The sequence below is a fragment of the Lycorma delicatula genome, chromosome 10 (assembly GCF_047948215.1).
Source record: "Lycorma delicatula isolate Av1 chromosome 10, ASM4794821v1, whole genome shotgun sequence".
Lineage (NCBI taxonomy): Eukaryota > Metazoa > Arthropoda > Insecta > Hemiptera > Fulgoridae > Lycorma > Lycorma delicatula.
The window spans coordinates 87,244,856-87,272,309 of NC_134464.1; the positions used below are offsets into that span (position 1 = coordinate 87,244,856).

The 27,454-nt window shown below is 31.5% G+C and overlaps 1 protein-coding gene across 4 annotated transcripts in view; it reads right to left on the bottom strand.

The window, feature by feature from the left end:
• Positions 1 to 27,454, bottom strand: part of LOC142331778 (terminal uridylyltransferase Tailor-like) — an 84,373-nt gene that overhangs the window by 20,906 nt on the left and 36,013 nt on the right. The window contains exons 1-6 of one of the 4 annotated variants that reach the window (XM_075377873.1): positions 21,409 to 21,820; positions 17,006 to 17,089; positions 15,178 to 15,502; positions 12,395 to 12,557; positions 9,326 to 9,411; positions 3,011 to 3,262 (exon numbers count right to left, since the gene is read on the bottom strand). In XM_075377873.1, coding sequence (XP_075233988.1) covers positions 3,011 to 3,262; positions 9,326 to 9,411; positions 12,395 to 12,411 — 355 coding nt within the window. In that variant the 5' untranslated portion in view covers positions 12,412 to 12,557; positions 15,178 to 15,502; positions 17,006 to 17,089; positions 21,409 to 21,820. Of the gene's footprint in view, positions 1 to 3,010; positions 3,263 to 9,325; positions 9,412 to 12,394; positions 12,558 to 15,177; positions 15,503 to 17,005; positions 17,090 to 21,408; positions 21,821 to 27,454 lie in introns of those variants that run through there. The other 3 variants (XM_075377871.1, XM_075377872.1, XM_075377874.1) reach the window with 3 other exon arrangements.

Consider the following 27,454-nt stretch of genomic DNA (forward strand, 5'->3'; position numbering starts at 1 on the left):
CAGGATGCCACCTGTGCAAATGCCTCAGCAGACATTTCCATCAGTGTATTTACACAACTTACTATCGCCTTTGTATGGCCTCTTCCAACCACCATCACTTACCATAACTTACAACCCTCACCTATCAAATTAACTGATTAGCAGAAATGTGATCCTAAACATCAAAAATACTATCCTCATACAAACAAAACAAGTGTTGATAGCAATGACAAGTTTTGTCCCACAATTCAATTTACATGAAAACCCCTTACACTGTCAGAAAATGGGTGTGTGGTGCGCCGTAACATGTCGTCAAACAGTGGGCCCTAATTTCTTGGAAACTACAGTGAACAATGTTGTGTATCAAGATATCATTACAGAGTTTATTGCGCTTCTTGAGAATGATGAACGTGATTGTCAATTCCAGCAGGACACTGCCAGCAAGCACATCAAACAAAAGGAAAATATTAAACTCCCTCCAATAGTGCTATGTGGCATTACTGACATAAAAAAACTCTAAGAGTTGTTAGAAACAATGGTGAACAAAACTGACTATAGTATGCAAGTAATCAATAATGAATAGCTTCGAATACTTTTGAAAGACAATGATGGTAACAAAAGAATCATTCAGGTGATACAAGAAGACCTTATAGGACATACTTTTATGAGGCAACAAAAGAGCATTTTGGGTAATGCAAAAATATCTATACTACTCAATACCAAGAAACGTGATTAAGGAAGACATTAAAAATCAAGGGTTTGGAGCATTGTCAACCCCCACTTACTACCCTTTGATATAAAAAAATATAAAGAAATTCTCCAAAGGAAGGAGAAACAGAGAAAGAATTATTCACTGAAAATTAAAATAATTCTGGAAACTCTCAAGATACGCAGGATAGGTCCTTTGATTTAGGCAATACTACTTCCCACCTCTGGATACACATCACCTAGGAATGTGAATGACCATACAAATAATCATTACCATATTCATCCCCGGTCATTTGCTGAGACAGAAATGCAAAACAATGATGGTGATTATTAGTGTAGATAAATTTGAGAAGCTGATGACGAACACTAAATTCTTAGCACATCATAATTATTAATGGTGCCATCAGCTGTCTGGAAAGGAAGGAATATTATTCAGCGGCATCCTTGGATGTCCACCAGGCCTTTGACAAGTTTGTTACCTGGTCTTTTTTACAAGTTGAAGCCGAGCCTACCCCAACCATTCTATTAATCCTACATAGCTATCTGGATGGTCGCTTTTCACAAGTTAAATATAATCAGAAGCTTTCTGACACTAATTCACGAGTTCCGCAAAGTTCTTGGGACTGATTTTATATCTGTGCTTCACTGTTAACCTTCCTGGTCAGGACTGTCACATTTGCATCATTTGTGGATGACATGGCAATTTTGGCAGTTGACAACTACCCAACTCTAGCTTTGGGTAAACTGCAATGAGGAGAGAAGGCTGTCCACGAGTTTACCTGGATAATATCGATATTCCACATAGTGTACAGTACCTAGATTTAGACCTGGATTGTGATATGACATGGAGAGGTCACTTAAGAGAAAAAAAGAAAGCAACTAAACATTAAATTTAAGCTGACGTACTGGTTACTGGGCAGGAGATCTCGGGTATTTCTATCAAGCAAGGTATTGTTATATAAGATATTCTTAAAACTGATATGGACCTATATGGCATTCAACTATGAGGCACAACTTGTAACTGCAACGTCAAGGTCAACCAAAAATTCCAGAACAAAATACTCAAGAATGTATGGAACCACTGTAGTTTGTGAGGAATAATGAGATCCTCAAGTATCTGGGGATCCTGTACATCTGTAAGGAGATTGAACGTTTGAGGTCAACATAAGTATCTAGACTAAACACACTGAACCATCTTGCTGGAAATTTGTTGAACAATAATGAGGCTATTAAACAACTCAAAAGGCCTGGACCTGGATGATGCAACCTGACAATAACGATAAGTCTCTCAACAAGGATACTATCATGTTAACTAGAATGATAATATGTTTAATGATAAGATAATTGTGTTTATTTGAGTTCTCAGTAATCAATTATTCCATTGTTTATAAAATTTTACAGTTTATTACTTTGTTTATCTATTGGTTATTTTCCAATTATTTTATTGGAAGATAAGCTTTACATAACATAAACTTTTCATATACAGTACAAGTAACCATTTTTTTTATCAGATACTAATGATTCAATTTTTTCAAAATATTTGTCTACATGTATGTATTTTTCATTTGTAATTCCCTTTTGTTGACATCATAGCTAATTTAATGTATGAATTCAGTATTGTGAAAGTAATGAAGGCAACTAATAATTGAGACTGAAAAATCAATTTACAGTAACCGTAATACATTTAACAAAAATAAACCTTCACCATTCAAAGTAGTACAGTTTGCTATAAATAATCAAAAAAATTCCACAGGTTTTGTCAATGTATGCAATGATACAGCCATATCCTATAACAAATTGGTTAGGTTGGTGATTATAGGCAAGTTTCATACCTATATCATTAAGAAGTTACCTATATTTATATAATACTTTAACATTATATTATATATAATATAGTACCTTAATGGGTCTTTCCTAGAATTTGTAAAATTATAAAGACAGTAAACCTCATCATTCATTTGTGTACACAAAAAAAAGAAATTAAGTAACATATTAAACAATTTTTTTTTTTTTTACTTCAGCACAAAAGGAAATTAAAATATTTAAAAATTTGATTTTTTTTGTCTGACTGTTGATCTTTCAGTTGTGCAAGAGTATGAGAAGTTTGGAAGTGGGAGGTTTTACTATATTTTATTAAAACGTTAAAAAATAAATAAATTTGCATAAATTTATACAACTAGTGAAAAAATAAATATAAATATATTATATTTATTACCTTATATATATATTTTTTTCTTACTTCCAGTAATCTTTCTGCTCTTTCAAATATTTTTAAAAAAATCCAAAAATTAAATTAAAAAAGATAATAAATGAAATACACTACCTATTTCAACATATAAATCAAGCAATGAATCAGGCTCTGCTAATCCAGTTGCTCTTGAGCCAATAACTATAACACGTTTTATACCACTCAATTTTCCTGTTAAATCTTTTATAACCAATTCTGTTTTTAGATACAATTCATTAAAAAAGGAAATTGATTTCTCACTTTCCTTTTTACTTCTAATAAATAATATAGAAGAAAAAAGTTGATTTTTAATAAAATTAGAAAAGTCATCTTGAATTTTAAATAAAGCTGAAAAAAAAACCAAAATTTACATATGAAAATTCAAATTTAATTAAAACAACTCTACAATTATAATCCTACACAAAGTAGTGAGTTACCAAAAACTCTTAAGTCCTTCGCAAATTGTAAAGGACTCATTCCTTGTTGGAAGTAGTTTTTTCCTTATCTTTAGAAACTTCTACTGATGTGGTTCCATCTGTGCTGCTGATGGGGTCATAGCTGGTGGAGCAGGTACTTTTCTAATGAAGTTTCTAGGGCTATGAGGCAGTTTTTTAGTCAAGGTTACACAGAAAGCCCAATCAGCATACTTTACTTTTTTAGTAAAGTATGACTTTTCTAAAAATAATAAATAAAAACTTAAAAATTACAAATATCTGAAGTATACTTCAAAATATCACCGATATGTAGTTCAGATATAATGCTTAAGCAACAGGTATAATAGCCACAACTAACAGGTGGGCGATTCAAATTAAAAAAATTTCTTTGAAATGCACAAATTTTTTTTAATATAGAATTTATAGAAATAAACAAATATTTACATAATACTCATGAAAAATATCGGATTCTGGGGCATTAAACTAGAAACCCAATAACATCTTTCATTACACTTTTAATGTCAGTATATGGTAAATAACATCCAGACCATAATTTTTAGTGGAACTGTTTTGGCATTTTTTTAAAATGATTTATAACTTTTTCCCATCCCCAGACATAATGCAAACATTTAAATATAAATACTAATGTAATATAGATAAAAAGAACATTTTCTATTTATTATTTTAATATTTGGACTCAACATATTAAAAAAAAATACAATTAAATGTTTTGTAGATTTCAACTTATCTACTAAAAGATCATTTGTTTTGTGGCTAGTTCAAAAATATTTTTTAAGATCGTTTTGTATAATAAATTAAACAATTTATTTTAATGGGGATGGTAATTGTTTCATCCGTATTTTGTTGATAAGTTCACTCAAGAAAGCGATGATAATATTGCATTGGATGCAATGGCTACTACTGAAGGCAATAAGAGAAGGGATAATGGAATTAAACTAAAGGTTTCACGCAATTTACTACAACTGTAAAATTTTAAGTTATAATTTTTAACAAATAGGTTTTATTAAAAAAATCATGCAATCAATTACGAAAAAAAGAAATGATTTTTTAGGTAATGCCTAACAGATAGTTTTTATTAAATCTTTAAAACTAGTTATTAGTCAAGAAACTTTCTTTAAAATAAAAAATAGCTACAACAAAATTTACTTCAAATTGTGCATTGGGTATGCATCATGATGTGATACATCATTTACCACAGCACTGTTGCCATAGTTTACCATCACTTGCCATAGCAATTCAAGTGCAGTAGGCAGCAGTGATCTATGATCTCATTATGTGCTTATCTACTGTCCATTCTGTTTAGTGGTGGTGAAGCAGAAATTAGTGAAACAAGAAACCTACATCATTGTCACTCCTGCCACAATTGTGCCATGTTGAGAGTAAAATTTTTATGAATGACAACAGCATGAAATATCCGTACCAGAATTCAGACGCATACAAATGTGTACCATAAGGTGAAAGTGACTTTTTCTCATGAGTAATAAGCTCTTTATAAAATGAAGAAATCATCTATGGTAAATGCTGCTGCTCGATTTCTTAACTTTCAAATGAATTCCTATAAATTTCTTTATAGGACTAACTGAGAAGCTGGATTTCCATAAATTTAGGCAAGACAAGTTCTAAAACAAACTACTGATATTCATAAAAAAAACTTGAATTCTCATGGTCTTAATAAATAGTCCTTGAATGGTATGATAAAAATGTGTATGATTATCTTAATAAAACTGCTACATGTAACAAACACCAGTCATGTTAGTGAATGTAGAGATCAAAGTACAATCAGAACTCAAGGATGGGGCTGGTTACCTGCCAGTAGACTTCAATAAGAGCACTCCACTAAAGCCAGTGGTTTTACAGTATGGTAAATCTTTGAAAGCAAATGATAAGTAAAACAAAAGTAATGCAGATTAATTAACTAGTTAATATAATCTTTCTTTTACTTTTTATCATCCGATTGAAAATCAAATTTGGAATAGACCTCATTCTTATCAGCTTATTTACATAATACTGGAAATATAAAGATTTTAAATACAGATCTATTAGATGTAGTAGAAATAAAGTAGATGGACCATTGAATATAAAAATAGGATGAGAAAAGATTATGGAGGTAGAAGAATTTTGTTATTTGGGAAGTAAAATTATTAAAGATGGATGAAGCAGGAACAACATAAAATGCTGAATAGCACAAACAAAACAAGCTTTCAGTCAGAAATATAATTTGCTTACATAAAAATTAATTTAAACATCAAGAAAGCATTTTTGAAAGTATATGTTTGGTAAGTAGCTTTATATGGAAATGAAACTTGGACGATCAGAGTACCTAGAAGAAAAGATTAGAAGCTTTTGAAATGCAGTGCTATAGGAGAATGTTAAAAATCAGATGGGTGGATAAAGTGACAAATGAAGAGGTGTTGCAGCAAATTGATGAAGAAAGAAGCATTTGGAAAAATATAGCTAAAAGAAAAGACAGACTTATAGGCCACATCTAAAAGCATCCTAGAATAGTCGCTTTGATATAGTCGGACAGATGGGAAAAATTGTACAGGCTGGTAATGTTTGGAATAAGTAAAAAAAAAAAAAAAAAAAAATGTAGGGATGTAGGATGTGGGGGGGATTACAAAAGGAAACGTCTGGCCTAGATAGCGAATCTTGGAGATACATCAAACCAATTAAATGACTGAAAGCAAAAAAAAATCTTACTGCACTTACTTAAAACCTAATAAACAACTTAAGCAATTAATTTCCAAATTGTAATTTGAAGAAATATTAGTATGAGTTATCAGAAGTAAACTATCATAAATATTATTTTTTTTTAAATTCAAATAACTAATTTACGTAATTTTATATATTGAATTCTCTTATTAGGTATATATGTAAACAATGTAGTTAAATATACAAACACATCTTTTTTTTAATGTACAGTTATGCGTTAATATCACGAAGGCATTCCTGGATAAAAAATAATTTATTTTTACTACTTTTTTGAATGTATTTTTAAATTTGACCAATACATATCCAGAGATTTCTTTGAAAAGTTGATGTCTACACATTTATATGTACAATAAATTAATGTCACTGTTATCAGCAGTAGGTCTTTAAATGCACATACACAATATCAGAACAAAAAACACCAATAAATTGTATTTAAGTTGTAAAAGTACAAAATTCCAATTTTATCTACAATGTTACACTTTATTTAAAGCAAACAGTTGAAAATAATGGCTCAATGGGAAATAAATGTCCTTGAACTGTCACTGAAGTTATCAACCAGCAAAATCACAAAGATGTAGTGGCTGAGTACAGGAATAAATACAGTGTGTCAATACTGTAGCGGAAAGAGAACATTGTATTAATGTTTTACTAGATGTGAAATGTATTGCTGTTTATCACTAATAAGAATAGTACTAGTACTAAGTACTATACTATTCTATTCTAAATACTACACTATTCTTACTAGTAATAGTACTATTCTTACTAATAGTAAGAACAGTACTAGTACTAGTTTTGGCACTTGTTTGTCTTGTTCACCTGTTTCATGCCAACATAACTAAAAGCATGAAATCTGGTACAGAATAGATAACAGTAGCTAAAAATGTAATAAACCAGTCAATATCTATTTAATAACAAACATAAACAAACGCATTTGCTTAAATTTCTTTACGTAATTTATTTTTAATGTTCTTTAATTTCTTCATTTTTATAAATAACTACTACTTTTCTAAGAATGCTTTTTTTAAAGATTATAAAAAAATAATGGAAAAAAACAAAAAATTTATAAAAAAAATTAGTTAATAAATACTAATAAAAAAACTATTCACAAATACTATAAAAGATTATTTCTATCCTTGTTTATAAAATAAAACCAACCTGTTAGTCGCTCTTTTTGCGGTGCTTCATAAGCAATTTTAATTAACTTTTTATTATTAGTAATATTTATTTATTATTTTCTTCTTTTACTAATGTTCATACTTTATATTTATTATTTTCTTTAATTATATTTTATAAATACTGCTTTTGTTATTAATCCTTTTTTTGAGTCAAAAGGTAAATCAACTTAATTTTTTATTTATAAATATTTTTTTAGAATTTTCGATTTACATATTTACACTGTATGTCTGAAAAGTTCCTGAACTAAATTAAATAAAAGTACAGATTTAAAGATAGATGAATTTACTCACATCAGCCCTCCACTTAGGAACCTTCTCTAGTTACACACTCGTTGCAGTGTCGGTAGAGCCCGTCAAATGCTCTGGAGAATCACTTTGTGGGATCATCTTCAACTGCTCGGTGCAAGCCCTTTGGATGGACAGAACAATTTCATTGAAAAAGTGGCCTTTCATCTTCAACTTGAGTTTTGGAAACAGAAAAGTTTGCTGGAGCCAAGTCGGGTGAACAGGCTGGGTGGGATAAGACGGTGATTTGATTTGCAGTGTAATGTTTGTGTTAAAACTGTTGCCATGTTTGCCGGGCATTATCATGCAAAAGAGTCCAACCACCCAGATCCCGGTACTCAGGTCGGATTCAATGAATGCGACGCATCAGGCATTTCATTACTTCCAAATAGAATTTAGAATTCATGGGTTAACAAGTTGGGACAAATTCATGATGTATCAGGCTCTTTGAGTCGAAGAATCCAATCAATATAGTTTTCACTGTTGATTTTTGCAGCTTGACTTTCACCAGTCTTTGTGCTTCAGGACTCAACCGAGCAGCAAATTGACGCTTTGTGGATCATACATGAAGCACTAGCTTTTATCCCCAGTTTACAATTGATTGCAAAAAATTTGGGTTGCTATCGGCAGTTTCAATGAAGTCTTGAGTGCAAGAAAGATGCACCTGTCTTTGTTCTTTGGTCAAGAAGTGTGAAACAAAACGAGAGCACACTTTTCAGCAGTTCACTTTTTCTGTTAGAATTGTACATACTATGTCTTTACCGATGTTTAGCTCTTCTGCTATGGCCCAAAGGGTAAGATGAGGTTGTCTGAGCAGGAGTGCATGCATCTTCACAACGTTTTTGTAGTGAACAGCTGTTGACAGCCTCCCGCTTTGTTCATTGTCATCCAATGACTCTCTGCTGTCTTTAAACTGCTTCTACCACATCTACGTTGTAGTACGAGATGTAGCTTCATCACCAAATGCTTTCTGTATCATAGAATAGGTTTCAACAAAAGATTTTTCAAGTCGAACACAAAATTTTATCATGCTTCTCTGTTCCATGTTGCAAGCACATTAGGTCATAATTAGTCATTAGTTCATAAGGTCACATGAACACAGTGTATGTGACCGAATATAACTCGAGACTGGAGTGATGAAATTTTGTACACGCACTCATCATCAGACATCGTACTACATAGTTCCTTGGTTGTCCGACAGATGGTGCTACTTGTATCGACTACAGAGATTTAGTTTGGGAACTTTTCAAACCTACTGTGTATTTTTAAAACAAATCAGTATAACTTGCTCTTTGTAAAATTAGAAAATATATTTTTTAAATCAGATTTTTGTGCTATTTCACACAAAATAACAAAACTAAAGTAAAGTAAAAATTATCTCTTAATGGTTCTGAGCAAGACAATAAACTACTTTCAATCTAATTGAACTGCAAAGATCCGAACTACGCAAAATAGGTATATAATAGCATTTTCCATATCTAATAATAATGAAATTTTCATTAACTGGATTTTGATGTTTACAAGCAATGCAATTCTATCAGTTTCAATTTGCTTGTACAATTGCCGACTGCTAAAATTTGTTTAATAATAGCCTTAGCAGTCAGTGCATAGAGAAGCACATAGATCATCACCAAATAAACAATTTTTTGAACAATTTAAATTTTACTTTTGCAGCTTTAATGCATCTTATCAATCAAACCGGTCACATGTCAGAATAACAATTTTATACTTTAAAAATATTTTAGGGAACATAAGAATTATATTTACAGATAAATGTTACTTACGAAAATTTACTTCCTTCAACTGGAAATATTCACCTTCAATAAAAATTTTCACCTCATTATTTTCACTTTCTTTGTTTATATCATCTCTGTAACACCATAAATCAATCATTTAATTAATTGACCAATGAAAATTATATACGAGGTCTGTTCAGAAAATGACCTAATATTTTTAATTATGCACCAATGGAGATATTTAGTGACATGCAGTTGGCAGCATCATTTGCCGGCTTCCGTGGCTTGAGTGGTAGCATCTTGGCCTTTCATCTGGAGGTCCCGGGTTCAAATCCTGGTCAGGCGTGGCATTTTCACACAAGCTACAAATCATTCATCTCATACTCTGAAGCATGCCTAACAGTGGACCTGGAGGTTAAAAAAAAGTTGGCAGCATTATGGTTCGCATAACCTTCTCTGTAACTACATGTTCTTGGATTGTTGATATCTCATTTACTTTTTATTTTATTGTTATTTGAATGCAACATCTTTCAGTGTTAAAAGAAATTTTTGAAACGTGCAACTTTTAGATGATTGAACTTTGGTCTTGATGTAGTAGCTGTAAACCCAGCTATCATCTCCTGCTATGATCCTTTACATGAATGTTTCATCATCATTAGCTTGTTCAAGAAGTTATCAACAAACATCCAATCAGTGCTCTTTCTGCTGTTTGGTCATCAAATGAGGAACAAACTTTGCTGGAACTTGCTCGACGCATCTTCAACTTTTCAGTCAAACTGTCATGGCGTCATCCAATTGAATTGCTAACTTCTTGTGCAAGTTCTGACAGTCAATTGGTGATTTGCATGCACCAGATCTATGATTTTTTGAACATGGGTGTCATCAATTGAAGTCGCAGGCCTTTCTGGTTGAGGGTCATTTTCAATCATTTTCAGTCAATTTAAATCCCTTTCAAATTGGGAAAACCATTTGTAACATTGCTTATAACCCAGAGCATCACCTCTGTAACCTTGTTTCAAAATTTGAAATGTTTCGATGAAAGTTTTCCCAGCTTCACGCAAAATTTTTTCTTGCTCCTGAAAATTACACGTTACAAAAATCACTACTAACACAAACATTATACTCAAACTAAACAAGATACCAACATCCAAGAACGTGTGGTCATAGAGGAGGTTATGTGGAACAATGAAGCCAACCGCACATCACTAAATATCTCCATTGGCATGTAATTAAAAATGATCGGCAATTTTCTGAACAGACCTCATACATCTTACATTAGTAAATAACAGAGAAATTTTGCTAAGACATGACTATTCACTAACAACTCCAATCAACATAAGTTTTTTCCCAACAAATTTAGGTTCATTGCAAAAAAAAGACTCCTCTTAAGCAAACAGGCACCGTAACATGCCCTAATAAAAAAGAAGATATGCAAGGGTTATTTTTTTTTCAAGGTCCGATCGGTCGCGAAATAAAAACCTGAGCAAAAATCGGATGAACCTTTGCGCATATGTGTTGTGCACAGTCTCTAGTATGGCATTCAATCACGCCGCATCACTTCATTTAGTTCTGAACACGCAGCTAGCAGGTAAACATGTCTACAACAATAGCCCCACCAAGTGTGAAGTGCGTGCAGTAATTCGATTTCTTCAGGCTGAGGGGTGTAATGCAGCTGAAATTCATCGACGAATAAGTAATGTGTACGGTGAAACTTCAATGAGTGACAGCAAAGTGCGACGATGGTGCAGGAATTTTAAAGCAGGACGTACAGATGTTCATGATGCAGGCAGTCAGGGAAGGAAGCGAATGTCAACCGATGATCTCGTTGAGCGAGTGGATGAGGCGATTCGAGAAAATCATCGGTTCACGATTTCTGTATTGAGTGATTCGTTTCCTGAAATTTCAAGGTCAGCTCCCTACACCATTGTGAGTGAGAGATTCAGTACCGCAAACTGTGTGCGAAATGGGTTCCCAAGATGCTGTCCGACCATCACAAAACAATGAGAATGGATGCCTCCCTAATGTTTCTCCAGCGCTACCACAATCAAGGAGAAGATTTTTTGAACAAAACTGTCGCAGGGGACGAGACATGCGTCCATTTCGAAACTGAAGAAACAATCAGAATAGTGGATGCATTCTCATTCATCCAGTAAACCAAAGAAGTTCAAGCGAACCTTCTCCAACAGAAAGTGTATGGCTACTGTGTTCTGGGACCGGAATGGAGTTCATGGTGGAATTCATGGAACGTGTCACGACCATCACTGCAGCCTCATATTGCGTGACTCTTCAACATCTACGAAGGGCGATTCAGAATAAGCGGAGAGGAATGTTGTCATCAGGCATTATCTTTCTCTATGACAATGCTTGGTCGCACACTGCAGCTGTAACAAAGAAGCTCCTGCAGCGTTTTCTATAGGAAATGATTGATCACCCACAATACAGCCTGGACTTGACTCATCCGATTTTCACCTCTTTGCTCACATGAAACGCTGGCTAGGAGGATAACATTTTGGCACAGACATTGAGCTCCAGACCAGCGTAGAAACATGGCTTAAAACACAGGTGGCTCTGTTCTATGATGAGGGTATTGGAAAGTTGGTACCACGCTACAACAAATGTCTAAATCGGAGTGGCGACTATGTAGAGAAACAGCATAACTATGTCTACGTAAGTACTTGTTACAAATAAAAAATAATTTATTTTCACTGTGGTTTTAATTTGGTGACCGATCGGACCGTTAAAAAAAATAACCCTCGTACATGGACTAATGTTAAAAAAAAAGAATTAAGGACAAGTTGCATTAAATTTTAAAATAAATAAAAAATATACTTTAAACAAATATATAGATATAAAACAATAATAATAATAAATATAATACTTGCTAATTTATGTCATAAAGTAACATGATAAATATACTTCAAGTAGAATGAAAAAAATTGAATACAGTAATTTATCCCGATTTTATCAAATCTTCATTTTACTTCACACTTCAGACATGGAATTACTCTAAGTGTCTTATCATGTTCTAACCCATAAAGAATTTCTAAAATTTACAAAAATGCAGCTATACTTCTCTTAAATATTTAAATCTTCGCTTTATGAAACAGAAATACATACACATATTTTTGTATCATTGACCCTACTAACAATTCTCTAATTTAATACCTTAATTCAACACAAACATTTACAAGTGCAGAATCAAGGATATCCACAAATTTAACGGATCCAATAGACTGCAATCCCTGGCGTATATCGACTTCATCAATATCCTCTGTTAAACCTGCAAAGATGTAACAATTTATACAAATAGATTATTTATTATATAAAACTGAATGAAGAATCTAAAATTAATAATTTTGGAAATGGGATTTCAAACCAGACAAGAAGTATTTTCAACAGGCAGTAGAGGTTAAAAATTTAACCTCTTTTTTTTCAGGTCATCTAGCCTTGGAACTGGTAATATGCGGCGTCAGTTTTAAAACGCTGTTACATAATCATTTTATATGGGATTTAAGTCGGTTATTTTTTTTTATATTCACAAAGGAATCAGTTCTATTAGACAATTTGAATGATGTTTATACGATGTAAAATGTTTTATTTAGACTAGAAAGAATATGACCATTTTTTTCTTGATATGTGCTTGTGTGTGTGTGTGTGTGTGTGACTTGTGTATTATAACTGCTATGAGGATTACGGATTTATTTATTATTTACAAAAATAGCTTATCTTACTAGCAACATATCGATGTATTGAAACACATAATAAATTATGATATACGGCACACAAAAAAAAGAAGGAATTTGTGGTCATAAATACATCACTTTTACTTGAGGTCTATAAATATCTTTTCTGACAAATGATATCTCGGTAAACATGTACCACACATCATTCTTAATGAATAACAGTATACAGTAAAAATGATTTTTTGTCAATCTGAATAGCCTTTTGAGTGGTGGGGATTTTTATAAAACGTAGTTTTCTGCATCTACTTTCACTTATACTAACATATGTTACTAACTGTGATAAATGACAAAGGTTTTTCATCATATTTTGCCCAATTTTCAACCGATTTGCTTGAAAGTATTATTTTTAAAATCAGCAAACTATGTTTCATAAACACAAAGCAAAAAAAAAAAATTTCGCTAATAAAAAACATGGTAGAAATGCGCAAAAAAAATTCTGCAATTAAATTATCGTAATTTTTGTAGTTTCAATTTTTTTTGTTACAGGGATAAAAAATATCCAATCGTAACGGTTTTTTTTGGTCAGAATCTGTTAAATCTCTTTAATATACTGTATTTTTTTTCATAAGAGTAGCATAAGACTATGAAGGGAGGCAATGAGATACCAACATATTTTCACGGAGCGCTAATCAACCGCGGATCATTGTGATGGGAAAAGGTTAATAATCATGTAAGCTTTTATAGATTCCAAAATCTAATAACAAATGAAAGCAAAAAATAATATATATATATGAATTTTACTTAATATTTACAAAAGTGCTGCTATCTATAGCAGCTTTGATAAGAAAATCATTACATTGTCTGCAGATTAGTCAAACTGAATTTTGGACTACATTTGTATATATACTACTTTCTAAAATGTCCAATTTTTTATCATCATTATCAGTTTATTTCGTAATTTCAATTAATTTTAAATCTGTTTCTAAATCAGTAATGTAATGTTTTTTTAACTATTAAATGGCCAGCAACATTAGAAAATCCTATCTTACAATTTTTATATCTAAACTGTTCGGCAAACCTAGCCCTAAACGATCAATTAGTTTTCCCAATATAAATTTTATTACAATCATTACATATTATAAACATCACATAAATTATTACAATCATAATCATTATTATGGAATTTTAAATGTCTTATTATATGGTTGTTTGGCTTATATTATCTTTATAAACATTAATCAAACTTTCAATAACATTATTAGTATAACAGTATTTATATAAATATTGTCTCTGCAATATTTATTGCACGCACACACACACACACACATCCAGGAGACTGGCCATTTTGACTAAAGCTAATCCAGCTGAGGTTAAGACTGCGATGCAGCATTTGCCTTCAAAAGGCTTGAGGAGGCTACCAGCACACTCTTAGATTTCATAATGGAAGTGCTCAGAGCGTGATGAAGGTTACACTGTTATGCAATCATGTTCGCAGTATTCAGGAACTGAAGGAGCCAGGTAAAGAAAAGCGTGTAGTGTACTGTATACGGTTTTGGTCATTTGTTGACTATCATGGAATTGCAGAGCTTGACTGTGTTTTCTTCACTGATGAGGTGTGGTTTCACCTTAGTGCCTACATGAAGTCAAAACACTAGAATTTGGTCAACTGAAAATCTACAGTGCTACATGAAAACCCCTTACACTCTCAGAAAATGGGAGTGCAGTGTGCCATATCATGTTGTAAAATAGTGGGCCCCATTTTCTTTGAAACTAGAGTGAACAGTGTTATGTACCAAGATAGCATTACACAGTTTATTGCGCTTCTTGAGTTCCAGCAGGACAGTGCCACAAGTCACACATGTAATGAAATCATGCATTTCTTGAACAGGTATCTTTGCAAGCATATCATCATCCGTAAAGGATTATGGACCCCATTTTCACACCTACTTGACATCCCTAGATTTCTTACTGTGGAGTTATCTTAAAGCAAAGGTGTATTAAAACAGGCCTCACACACTGCAGGAACTAAAGATGAACACAAAAACGAGATCAACATCAGTATACATGTGCTTCACAAAGTGGCCTCAAATAATCTAAAAAGAGTTCATACATGCATTACTGAACGGGGCAGCCATTTTGAGCATGTTGTGAAAATAAATAAATTTTTAAATATAATTACTTATCTAATAACTAACTTAAAAGATTAAAAAACATTACCTTATTAGCTTGCTTTTTTCAACAACCAGTCCATTACCACAAAAAATTTTACACTTCATCTGTGTAAGTCAATGTATTTATACATTATACTATTACTCAATGTATCGCCATGTTGTATCGTATTGTTGATGTTGTATCGCCATATACATCTCAATGTATCTTTTTAGCTTGTTTGAGGCCACTTTGTGAAGCACATGTATACTGATGTTGATCTCGTTTTTGTGTTCATCTTTAGTTCCTGCAGTGTGTGAGGCCTGTTTTAATAGTGGCTCTGGTGTAGTCAGTTATGGCACATAACTGACTACACCTGCCTCCGATTAATTGACTAAAAAAAAAACAAAATTAAAAAAAAAAATAAGAATCAAAGTTTTATGATCACCTCCTTGTGGTGTTTGTTGGGTAATGCTAACAACTGTACAAAATACTTTTTTACCCATCCTTTGTAGACAACAGCTATTATTATTCAGATGGGGTCTGACTATTCTGAAACACAGATGCTTCTAGTCATTCAAACCTTTTGAGTCCTCTGTGATCAAACTTTTGCTCTGAAGGAATTACAATACACTGATAGCTTTTATAAATTGAAGAGGTTTTAATTGTTATTTATCAGTATTATTCTCACAAGGATGAGGATAATGAACACAGTGGTGGCTGGGAGTAGAGCCCCATCTACTATAAATCACCTAACTAATCATCCTACTAAGTTGATGGTCATGGATTAAAAAGTTCCAGATAACAACAGGAAGGGAGGTGAAGGAACATTCAAAAGCTTAGATAGAAGAAACCTCTAAGTATTTTTTAAAAACATATATTTATACTTCAAAATTTTACATAATGAAATTCTCTCATCCATACTTATTTTCATTTCAGTTTTCATAACTGGTCATTGAAGTAAGTGACAAACATTACCTTGTGATAAACTATTAATTAAACAATGGTGAGACAAAAGTAAGAAAATAGAGAGAAAAAAAGATTCCAAAGACCTGCATTTAAAAATTAAATAAAATGGTTATTACATTTATTTATAAAAAATATTTAGAATAGGCCTAATTAAATAACTATTATATTACAAAGTATATTGAATAGGCCTAATTACCATAATTTTTAAACAAATCATATTTCTTTAAATGTAAAATTAATAAATGGTTTTCATATTCAAAAAATGTAATTTTTTAATGAATAACCTTTTATTTCTTACAACTTACTAAATTAGGATTATCTGAAATTTTGGTATCTATACTGGGTAACTGGGAATTTACTGCATAGCATAACTGAAGCATAATAAATAAACTTTTCAAATATGCTTTGAAATTTTCTGAAAATTTATTAACATTGTCTGGTAGACAAGACTATAAATAAATTGTACTTTTAATTACTTCATCTTAATCAAAACATTAAAATTATTTATATTGTACCTAAAATATATATGTACATTAAACATGTTAGTAGAATATCTCATAGTTACCATTTTTTTTTTTTATAAGTCATCTTTGGTTAAATTTTTTTTGTTTTTATTTTCACAAAATATTTACCAGGATTATTGAAAAAATGAGTAATATTTCATAAAAAAAATTGTTTTATGGGATTGAAAAATCAGCAATTTTCATTTAACATCAGTCATTGTTATTTTATTATACAAAAAATAAAGCATAAAATGAACAGAATTGCGATAATTTTCAAATTGATTCATCATTTTATCATTGAAAATAGAAAAACATGCAGGCAAGTTCTAATATTAAATATATTACCACATTTACTACTAACAAAACAATTTTCATTCAACCAAACATAAAAAAAAAAATAAAAAATGGAATGAGTAAATACTAACCTTTAATTCCAAACCAACGGCACTTAGATGATACTCCATTTAAATTATCAATACTTCTACGTGACATAATTTTTGTTTCCACACCTGTAATTTTATAAAATATAGCATTTTATTTATTATAATAAAAAAATATTAAAATTTTAATAGTGTTTATAACTATGATCAGAAATTTAGTTTTGTAAGCAGGAGATTTCAAAGTAAGAAGTGATTAAAAACTGAACACTCTGTGTGTCAAATTACACACACACATTTTTTAAATTACATAATAAATAAGTTACTAAATAATTTTTTAATAGTTGGTTGTTTCACAAAAAAGCTTTTTCGTGATACTGAAGTAGCTATAAGTAATTTTTATATCAAGCGTATTTGTATAAATAATGCGCAAAACTTATATAATAAATATATTTATTTATTTATAGTAGCAAACAATCTAGTCTAATTCTAAACTTTATTGCTTAATTTCAAAAATTTAATTTAAAGATACATTAATTATGAATATTTTAATTAAACTCCTAACATTATATTTAGTTAGTATTTTAACTTTACATTTTACTTAATCAATTTTAATTAAAGTGTTTAAAATGTGCCCTGCCACAGAAAATCCCACTAGTTTAAAGTGTGATCTGTTAATAGATTTTTTTGGTGAAAAACTGTAAACCTACTGAGATTTATCAGAAACAATATGATGTTTAAGGAAAAGATTAAAAGTGAAGGTGAGGCAGTGTCTAACATATTTAAAAATAACCACTCAACTGTTCACATTGAAGAAAGATGCAGGCAGCCTAGTGTTCTGATGAACTAGTAAAAAAGTTAATGAAAAGATTCGTGCTAATCAGTATTTTCCATTATAGAGCATTCATTTCAGTTTCTGAAAATTTCACATAGTGTTTTGCATGATGCTGTAACAAAAAAGTTGGGTTATGAGTTTTGCACTCAATGGGTTAAAAAACTTCTTTCACAACACACTGCAATGATGTGCAAGGTGAAAAACAGATAGTGACAAGTTAAAAAAACTTGGATCTTGTACATGAATGTTGAAACATAACAATAATCTATGGAGTGGCACCAAACACTCCATAAAAACCAAGACAATGTCAGAAAACACTGTCAGCAAGAAAAGTGATGGTTTCATTTTTCCGGGATAAAAAGGGACAATTTTTGTTGAATTTATGGAGAAGCGTGCCGCTACAATAGAAATAGATTGAGAACCAAAAAGGTTACATGATCATACACACAGATATAATCAGTGTCTCAATTTATTTAGCAATGATACAGAAAAGCAGTTTAAGGATGTATGTTCAAATTATATGTAATACAAGTTTTCCAACAGCTGTTAATTTTTTATAATAAAACATAAGTTACTTTCCGGACGCCCTTGTAAAAAAAAAAAAAAAAAGACAAGTGGTTGCATTCTATACTAAAAACAATAATTATATGAACAAGTAACTAATTAACAATATGAACATAAAATATAAACAATAAGTCAAAATACTGAAAATGAAAAGTACTGACTTTTGAAGTATGCATATAAAGCATACTTCAAACACGAATGAAAATTATTTGGATTATTCAATTAATATTATTAAATGTTAAGTATTATAAAATAATATTAAACGAAAAAGAATCTTAAATCAAAATCATTTGATTTAATAAGTAAGGATCTATTAAATATATAATTTATTAAAATGGTTCTTTCTTGTAAGATAAAGAATAACTTGTTTATTTAGAACAGCAACTACATGCTCACAGCAAATTGGTCACACTATTTTTTTTCTGGGAGAAATGAATTTTGTTAAGGAAATGAAAAAATTCTGATGGAGATTTTAGCCCAGAACTTTCTAAATAAGTGGCAGATACTAATGCAATTGTTAGTAGAATGTGCAAATAATGTCATAACACAGAAGTAGTTCTGTTGCCTGGTTTGACAGAGGTGGATATTGTTACTTTTAAGGAATAAATAAATGGTATGTTAAAATTTCTAGTAAATTAAATATCTGTCTATGTGATTTATATTTACTGACGTAAACGATGAACTGACAATACATCTTTTGTCAGGAAATAATTCAGACTTTGGAAGAAATCCCAAGTTGTATTTTAGATAAGAATACATGTATAAACTGTGTAAGCGCAGCAATATTTTAATAACTATAACAAGCTTACCATTTCTTAAGGAGCTTTAAAGCAAAACAATATGGTTTGATTATCCAGCAAGAGCTTGTGATCTAATAAAATTCCCAGAAAGTTTGCTTTATGAGCAACAGAAATAGTATATCACTTCAAGTAATGGGAATTTTATCCATGCAATCATCAATGTTACATCTACCTGAGATGCAATATTCGACAGTTCTATTTATATTAAAAGTTAAATGATTACAATCCATCTAGTGATTAATTTTTTGAATTCCTATGGTAGAATTTGTAATTCCTTTTAAATAATTATCTTTGGACATAGGCACAGTTGTGTAGTCTGCAAAGAGATTACAATGAATAGCTCAAGATTTTGAAGAAGTTTTTGTTACTTTCTAATAAACAATATGAAAAATAAGGGACAACTGAGAATGCTTTCTTGAGTCACTCTACATTCTTCATCTTGAAGTAAGAACTATATTTTACACTGCATTCTTATTAAAAGAGGATGTTTTAACTATTGTTTTAGGGTTGTTAAGATATGAATTTAATCAATAATTGATTAAAGTTAGGTGAATTTGGAAAAAACAGATAAGATAACTTCACAATAAGTCAATTTCTGTAATCCTCTACTCAGATACAAGATGAATTTAACAATTCTGTTCTGTGAACTGTTAACAGTTCTGTTCTTTAATTAAAAGCAGAGAAGCTGTTTATAATTATCGTAAGCAGTTCCTCTGACACCACAGCTGCCAACTTTTTTATCTATAAAACTAGGCATTAAATACTGAGATCTCAAAAAAAAAAAAAAATGAAAATGGAATCTATCTACAAAATTAAAAATATTATATAATAACTGGGAAATGTCTGTCTCTATTAGTAGATAATTTTTTTTCTAAAACCATGCTTAAGGTTTATTAATGCTTTTCAAGAAATGATAAAAGTTGAGTTTTCAAAACTTTATCAAATACTTAGAAAATTCAGACAATAAAGAAATTGGCCTACAATTTTCCGAACTATTTGCTTAACAAATAAGATAGAGAATAACAATGCACGTAAGTAGTCTTAAAGCAGCAAGGAAATACTTAGCTGATGAAAGACTCATTAATTACATTTATAAGGATAATAATAGCATCTAAAAATTCTTTAAAAATACTGGCAGGAATTTCATCAGTACCAATTAAATTTACTGTTTATACTTAAAAAGACATACTTCAACTTCCTGGATATCAACAGGAAATAGAAACATTGATTTATCAACAAAACTATTCAAGATGGCTTTGTTTGAAAAAGAGGCTTTGTTTGAAAAAGGTCAATATTATTGTTATTAGAAAGACTGGAAACGGAATTGTTAGATTCATCTAGTATCTGAAAAGAGGATAACAAAAGTCGAGTCCTTTTGTATTTATCTAATCTGTTTTATTTTCAAATTCACTTTCGGTGGTACCACAGTGGCTTATGTATTAGTCTGAACTAAATTGCAAATTTTTGGGTTATTATTATCACCCATATAATCATTATAGTACCATTTTTATAACCATTTATATCTATTTTATAAATATAATTTAACTAAACTTAACCTACACTCGCTAACATTGACTAATTAAAACAGTAATGTTTTGAGTATTTAAATAATATATTCAGCAATTATTGCAATTATTTATTATTATGTAAATAATCAAAACATTACTGTTAATTAGTTAACGAGCAAAACTTTTTCAAACACAAGTGCCTCACTTTCCCTGTGTGATAACCGCCCACAGATTTAAATTTATTGTTTGAATTAGATACTAAATTATCAGAATATAATATTTTAAAAGTACAATTAACTTTACCATAAAGTCGTTTGTATTTTTAAAATAATTCTGTAAATTACAAGATAATTATATTTCAACATTTCTCGGAGATTTTATAGGATAGACCTAGATCTTATCCTTTATTTTAGTCCTAATTCTTCTATAAATTATGTACTTATGTTGGTTAATAATTTATAACGTGACGAATAGAATTTTCTCGCTTAAACCTTACACAAGTAAAAACTACTTTCCGAGTGAAATTCATTCAAAAAATTTCAATCAGTTTCGGCATACTTTAAATACAAATCTGAATCAAAAATGTACAGAATTAGTTAATGAAAATCTTTTTTCTTTATACTTTTCTATTATGAAATACTTCCTTTCCCAATACTAAAATACGGTATTAACCGTTCAACTACATTAGACAAAAACTGCGATGCACAATTTTTATTCAAATGAAAAAGTTCAATTAAAACTTACCCAACATAAATTAACTTACGGAGAAGACAACGCAACAGATCGTTTAACCAGCTACATACGAATTTTACGTAAAACTTCCTTGTAAAGTTAACAAACTACGTCGAAAATTCCACGTTAGATCGCACTTGAGTTTCGAATCCAAGTTGAAAACTTGAAAAGTAATTCAGATTACTAATAATAAATAATTACACAAACGAAGTTCTTGTAGAAGTTTCTTTGGTAGTCCCGTTGTAAGTTTTTCCTGATAAATGTATTTATGCGATCTAAACAAAATTATGTTACGTGAATTATGTTATGTCACGTTATTTACACTTCGTTTTATGTGATACATAACAATCGAATGTCTAAGAATCGATTAGACGACACCAATATTCAAAACTTTTTGCGCGAAAATTCAACAAATCGGTTGGAAAGGCTATTAAAAAAATGTGATATGGACACTATATAACTTCCTTGTACGCCTATTAAATTACGTATATTTTTTATTACATATTTTTTTATTTCTTTTTCAATTTTTTTTGTTTTGTTATTATTGAATTAGTATTTATTGTAATTTTTTTTACAATCAGAGGTTAATTTATTAATAAATCAATATATTTAAATAAAAAAAAAAGTTAAAAAAAGGAAATGAAGTCGGATTTGAACCGATATGCCTTCCCCTTATAAGATCCAAATATTTCATTAATTAAAATTTGATTAGGCTATAACTCTAGAACCAATGAAAATAAGTACCACTTATGATATATCGTTAAAAAGTTCTCACAGAGAACTTATTACTGCAGTTAAGAAAAGTCCAAAATCCAATTTTTTGGATTGTAGACTTTATGTCCAGTCGTTTGCAATCTAAAGGGGAGGTGTACAACTAGATGTTACAACAGTCCTAAATCCAAAATTTCAACATTCTACGGCTAACATTTTTTAGTTATGCTAGATACATACGTACATTCGTACAGACGTCACGCCAAACTAGTCAAAATGGATTCAGGGATGGTCAAAATGGGTATTTCCGATGAAATCTGAAAACCGTAATTTTTTGCGATTACAATACTTTCTTGTGAGTTAAGTAATAGTTAATAGTGCTTGTACAGGGAAGACGTGTAGTTTGTTGCTCTGCATTTTTCTCCTTTTTTTGATCGGTTTTTGGGTACTTTTTTGGACACGGACAGTTGGTATTGATTGGGTAAATTTTTGTGGATGTGTTGATTAAATTGGTGCAATTTTGGTTAACGGACGTACTTGTTATTTAATTTTTTCTGTGATCGTCCTTATTCTCAGTCGTAGTAAGGTTGAGATTCGATTGTTTCAGTGCTTAACGAGTTTTCACAGGAGAGACAGTTGTTTACTTGAATTCAAAAGTGAAGGTAACGTCATCTCTGACGTAAGTAACGGATTTTTTCTGTTACTTTAAGTTGAAGTCCGATTATAAGGATAATCTTCCTTCTATTGCAATTCCTTTGTCCTTCCTTATTTGATCGTTTCCTCTTGTTTCTTTGCTGATCCCGACCCCCTCTTTCTTTTACCCCCTTATACATTTTACTTCCTCCCTGACCCACCCTTATATAGCCGTATAGGGGCTCAAAATAACCGGACTTTGAACAAGTTTTAGACATTGTTTTGACGATTTTTTTTTGTATTTAAGTAGTAATATGGAAATAAAACCATCTCAGCAGGCTTCCACCCCTTCGCTGAAGAGTCTTAGAGTAACGTCAGCTGACGAAGAGGAGCGTACAGCCCCAGACCTAGAAATACTGGTATCTAGGCTTGAGGAGATTTCCCGGGGAATGTTATTTCCCGGGGAGTGAACCAAAATTGTAACTGAGGTTCTTAATTTCTTGCATGAAGCAAGAAATTAAGAACCTCTTATTTAATTGCATGAAGCAAGAAATTAAGAACCTCAGTTACAATTTTGGTTCACTGACGACGGACTTCCTAGTATTTATGGAGACATCTTCCCCACTTCCTGGAATTTCGACGGCAACCCAGACAGAGTTTACCGCGGACAGGAATTGATCCATGCCGAGAAGACTAAGGAAAGGTTAGAGGGAGACTTATCAGACAAATAATTCCTGGACTTAGTTGACCGACGTTGGCTCGCTGCTGTGTTGGGTACTACTGAGGATTTCAAGGAACCCTGGACTGACGCTGAAGAACAGGTTTTTCTGGTTGACCTATCGGATAAACCGAGTAAGGCTTTAATTGGCGGCGGTTCCTTAGCTTCTTCTCTGCTACGTGCGGGAAGGGTTAAGCGGGGCCAGGTAATCAGAGATAAAACGCAAGGTGAGAGGTTCTCCTTGACGAAGAGCCAATAAGAGTCAGATGTGTGTCTCATACAGTTATTTACGATTCCAAAGAAAGCGACAGAATTGTTATGGCTGACTACTTCGGGCATTCAAAAGTATCCTTCAAGAGGTAGGGTGTTTTGACCCATTCTTTAACCTACCTGGTGTAAGCTAGATCATTCTGCCAGAAGGCTCCTGGCCTACTTGGCGAAGGGCAGACCGAGATCTATCGGGTTTCATCTGCGGAAACAGGAGAAGCGGGTTCTGGGTGGCAAGTCCACTGTAGCTAGGAAGCGCAGACTAAGACGTTGGTGGTAAAGGTTAGAGGAAGAACATATGCCGATTTGCTTAAGGAAATGAAAGACAAGGTGACGGTCGATGAAGCAGTCGATGTTCTGTCCATACGCCGGGGCAATGATAATGAACTTAAAATAAGAGTAAAAGACACAAAGGCAGCTGAAAATTTTTAAAACAAGGCGTAAGACTTTAAGGTTAGCATTCCATCTAGGGCTGATCGGCGAACCGTAGTCCACTTAAGTGACATCGACGCCACAACTGATGAGAATGTGACAACTATGTGATTGTGTGGCAGTGGCCTTAGGCGGCGAGGAGTTTAAGGTGACGTCTATTCGTTCTGCATACGGTTCTACACAGAAGGCTACTTTAATTATGTCACATAGGGCAGCTAGGACGCTGACCAAACGCCGGGTGGGTGCAGTACAGGGTTACCATTACGAAATCGGAAGACCGCTGCTACAAATACTGGCAGGCCGGCCACATGCTCCGGCATCGATCGTTCGGACAGCTGCTTTAATTGCTGTAAAAAAAGGTCACCGTCGGTAGCAGTGTAAGGATAAAACTACTGTCTTATGCGGATCAGAGCAACACAGCTCGCTGAGTGAGGTCTGCACCAAGAGGACAGCTAAGGCTGTACAAAACTAGGGGGTTGAAGTATCAGAGAAATATTACAAAAAAGAGACGTCCTCTTAGAGGCGGAAGTACACGACCTGCGAGCGAGGGGGTGAAAGATAGCCCTCTCCGATGCCGTTGTTCGTCCGCGCTTGCGTGGATAGGCGACGGTGATGATGCACTAGGCTCTAGATCCTCTGAGCTGCAAGACACCTCCCGGAGCTGTGATGATGCTTAATTACGGGTTTGGCCCCGGGAGGGGAGGAACGGTGAGTAGGGCGCAGGCACACACGCACTCTAAAAACATCTTGCGGAACCTGTTAGCGAGCCCCACACTCAGTACGTAAATAGTATTCCTCCGACTTATCGAAAAAAAAATTTCTTGTACTTCATACAAGAAAGTAATAAAGCATATTACGCATCCAAAATGGTTTAGCTTTTTTTCGCCAATATCTTCGTTTATCTGAATAATTTTTCATATAAAGAATTATAATAAATTGAAAAAAAAACAAATACAAAACAGTCCTAAAAACATTCTAAAAAGTAAAAATAAATATTTTTTTTTACTGAAGTAAGAGTTAGTAAATTGTTAGTAGTTTGGTTTAATTTTCGCGCCAATTTAAAAAAAACTTAAAGATGAATTGAAAAAATATTTATTATTTCTATTTCCTTGTACGTAATAAAAAAAGAATCGTGATCATGAAACATTTCTATTTTCTGGTGACGCCTGTTTGTACGTATATGTAAGTACGTATCTCACATAACTCAAAAACGATTAGCCGTAGTATGTTGAAATTTTGATTAAGGAGCGTTGTAACATCTAGTTGTGCACATCCCCTTTCGATTGCAATCGACTGGACCAAAAGTGTCCAAAAAAGCCCAAAACCCAAAAGATTTGGATTTTAGACTTTTTATTAACTGCAGTAATAAGCCCTCATTGAGGGCTTTTCAACAATATATCATAAGTATTATTTTCATTGGTTCCAGAGTTATAGCCAAATAAAATTTTTATTAATAAAATATCTGCTTCTTACAAGGGGAGGGCACATCGTTTTGAATCCTTCATTTCCTTTTTTTTAACTTTTTTTTTTAATTTAAATATATTGATTTATTAATAATTATTAACCTCTGATTGAAAAAAAATCAGAAGTTATTAGTGAAATAAAATTCTATGTAATTTTCATCTTAATTTAACTATTTTTATAGAGGTTAATAATTATTGATAAATCAATATATTTAAATTAAAAAAAAAAAATTAAATAATAAGTATATGAAGTCAGATTTGATCTGATGTGTGAATGGTTACAGATCCAACATGTTCTCACTTACATCACATAACTATTGAGTAACATTAAACAAAATTATTATATAAACTAATATAAAATGTTGATACGACACCACAAAATATGTGATGTCCACCACAATACAATTGTGTAACTGCCCACTTTATTAAAGAATTGGAAGATCGTATCTCACTTTCAAATGAAATAAGTTTAAATGAAGTGCAGCAAAAAGTATGTATATGTAATTTAATAGGCGTAAAAGGAAGTCATGTGATGTCCAAATCAAATATTTCTTTACTGAATGTATACAGTAAGAATGAATAATACAGTACAGCAATACTGAAGTATTGCATTATGTAAATAAGATACTTAGCATAAGCCTCAAGATTCAAAGAACAGGTGAGCTTTTTTTCTTTAGGTTATACCTGTTCAAGAATGGTTCTTTAATTTTTGGAGAAAAATTAGGTTTTAGGTATTCTTTGGTTGAAGTCATATGTCTGATGTTATAGTTCCTTAATAGATAAGTCATTCTTTCTCATTATCCAGTAATTTCCTTATCCTTAAGCCCATCTCCCCTACTTTGATTATATGGGTATCGGGTTGATTCCTGATAGATCCACGCTGAAAATGCTGGAACCAACAAACACAGTGCTTGGTATGGTTTGGAGATCACCAGATCAATAGGCCTAACAGCTGAAACATCTATCAAGAAAAACTAGGCACCATTTTTAAAATACAGTTCTCTTTAAAATCCATTCTAAACTAGAAAATGTATACACTCATTTACATTGTTATTAAAATAAAAATCAGAATAATATGAAGAATAATGGTATTTTTAAATGATTGAAATTGCAATAATACTGCTGAGATATTCCTCTGTAAACAAACACAAAAAAAATCATTTTATTGTACTGACAGAAATAACATATTTCATAATCAATTTTTTAATGTTATTACATGATAAAAATCTAAAAAAATTGTAATCTTTTATTTCAGAAACTTTAAAATTGGATAATATTTCTATTTAGGTTACATGAATTAAATAACAGGTTTTTAAAAATAACTCATGTTTTCTAAAAATTAAATTTTCTAAAATTAAATATATCAGTATGATATAGTAACTTTATTTTTTATTTTAATTTATTTCTAAATTTTTATCATGTACATCAGAAAAAAATATGGGCCAGAAAGATAGATGGACAGAGGTACAGGTAAAAAAATTTAATTATTCATCTAATTAAAATAAAGATTCAAAGAACCGTTATTCCCATTTCATGTTATATAATAATTATACATATTTTAATTGCACCTACTAATCTGATAATGGTTTAATAATAATATCACATCATGTATACAATATTAATAATAAACTACAATGATTTTTTATTGTGATATAATATTCCATTGAATTAATATTACATAGAACAATAGAAAATGATAATTTGGATTGGATGAACATGGTACTACATAGAATAGTACAGTGGTATATGATGTGTGGAATACATGACAATATACAACAATAATAATAATAACAATAATTACGAGGATAATAATAAGTGCATTTCTATGTCACTT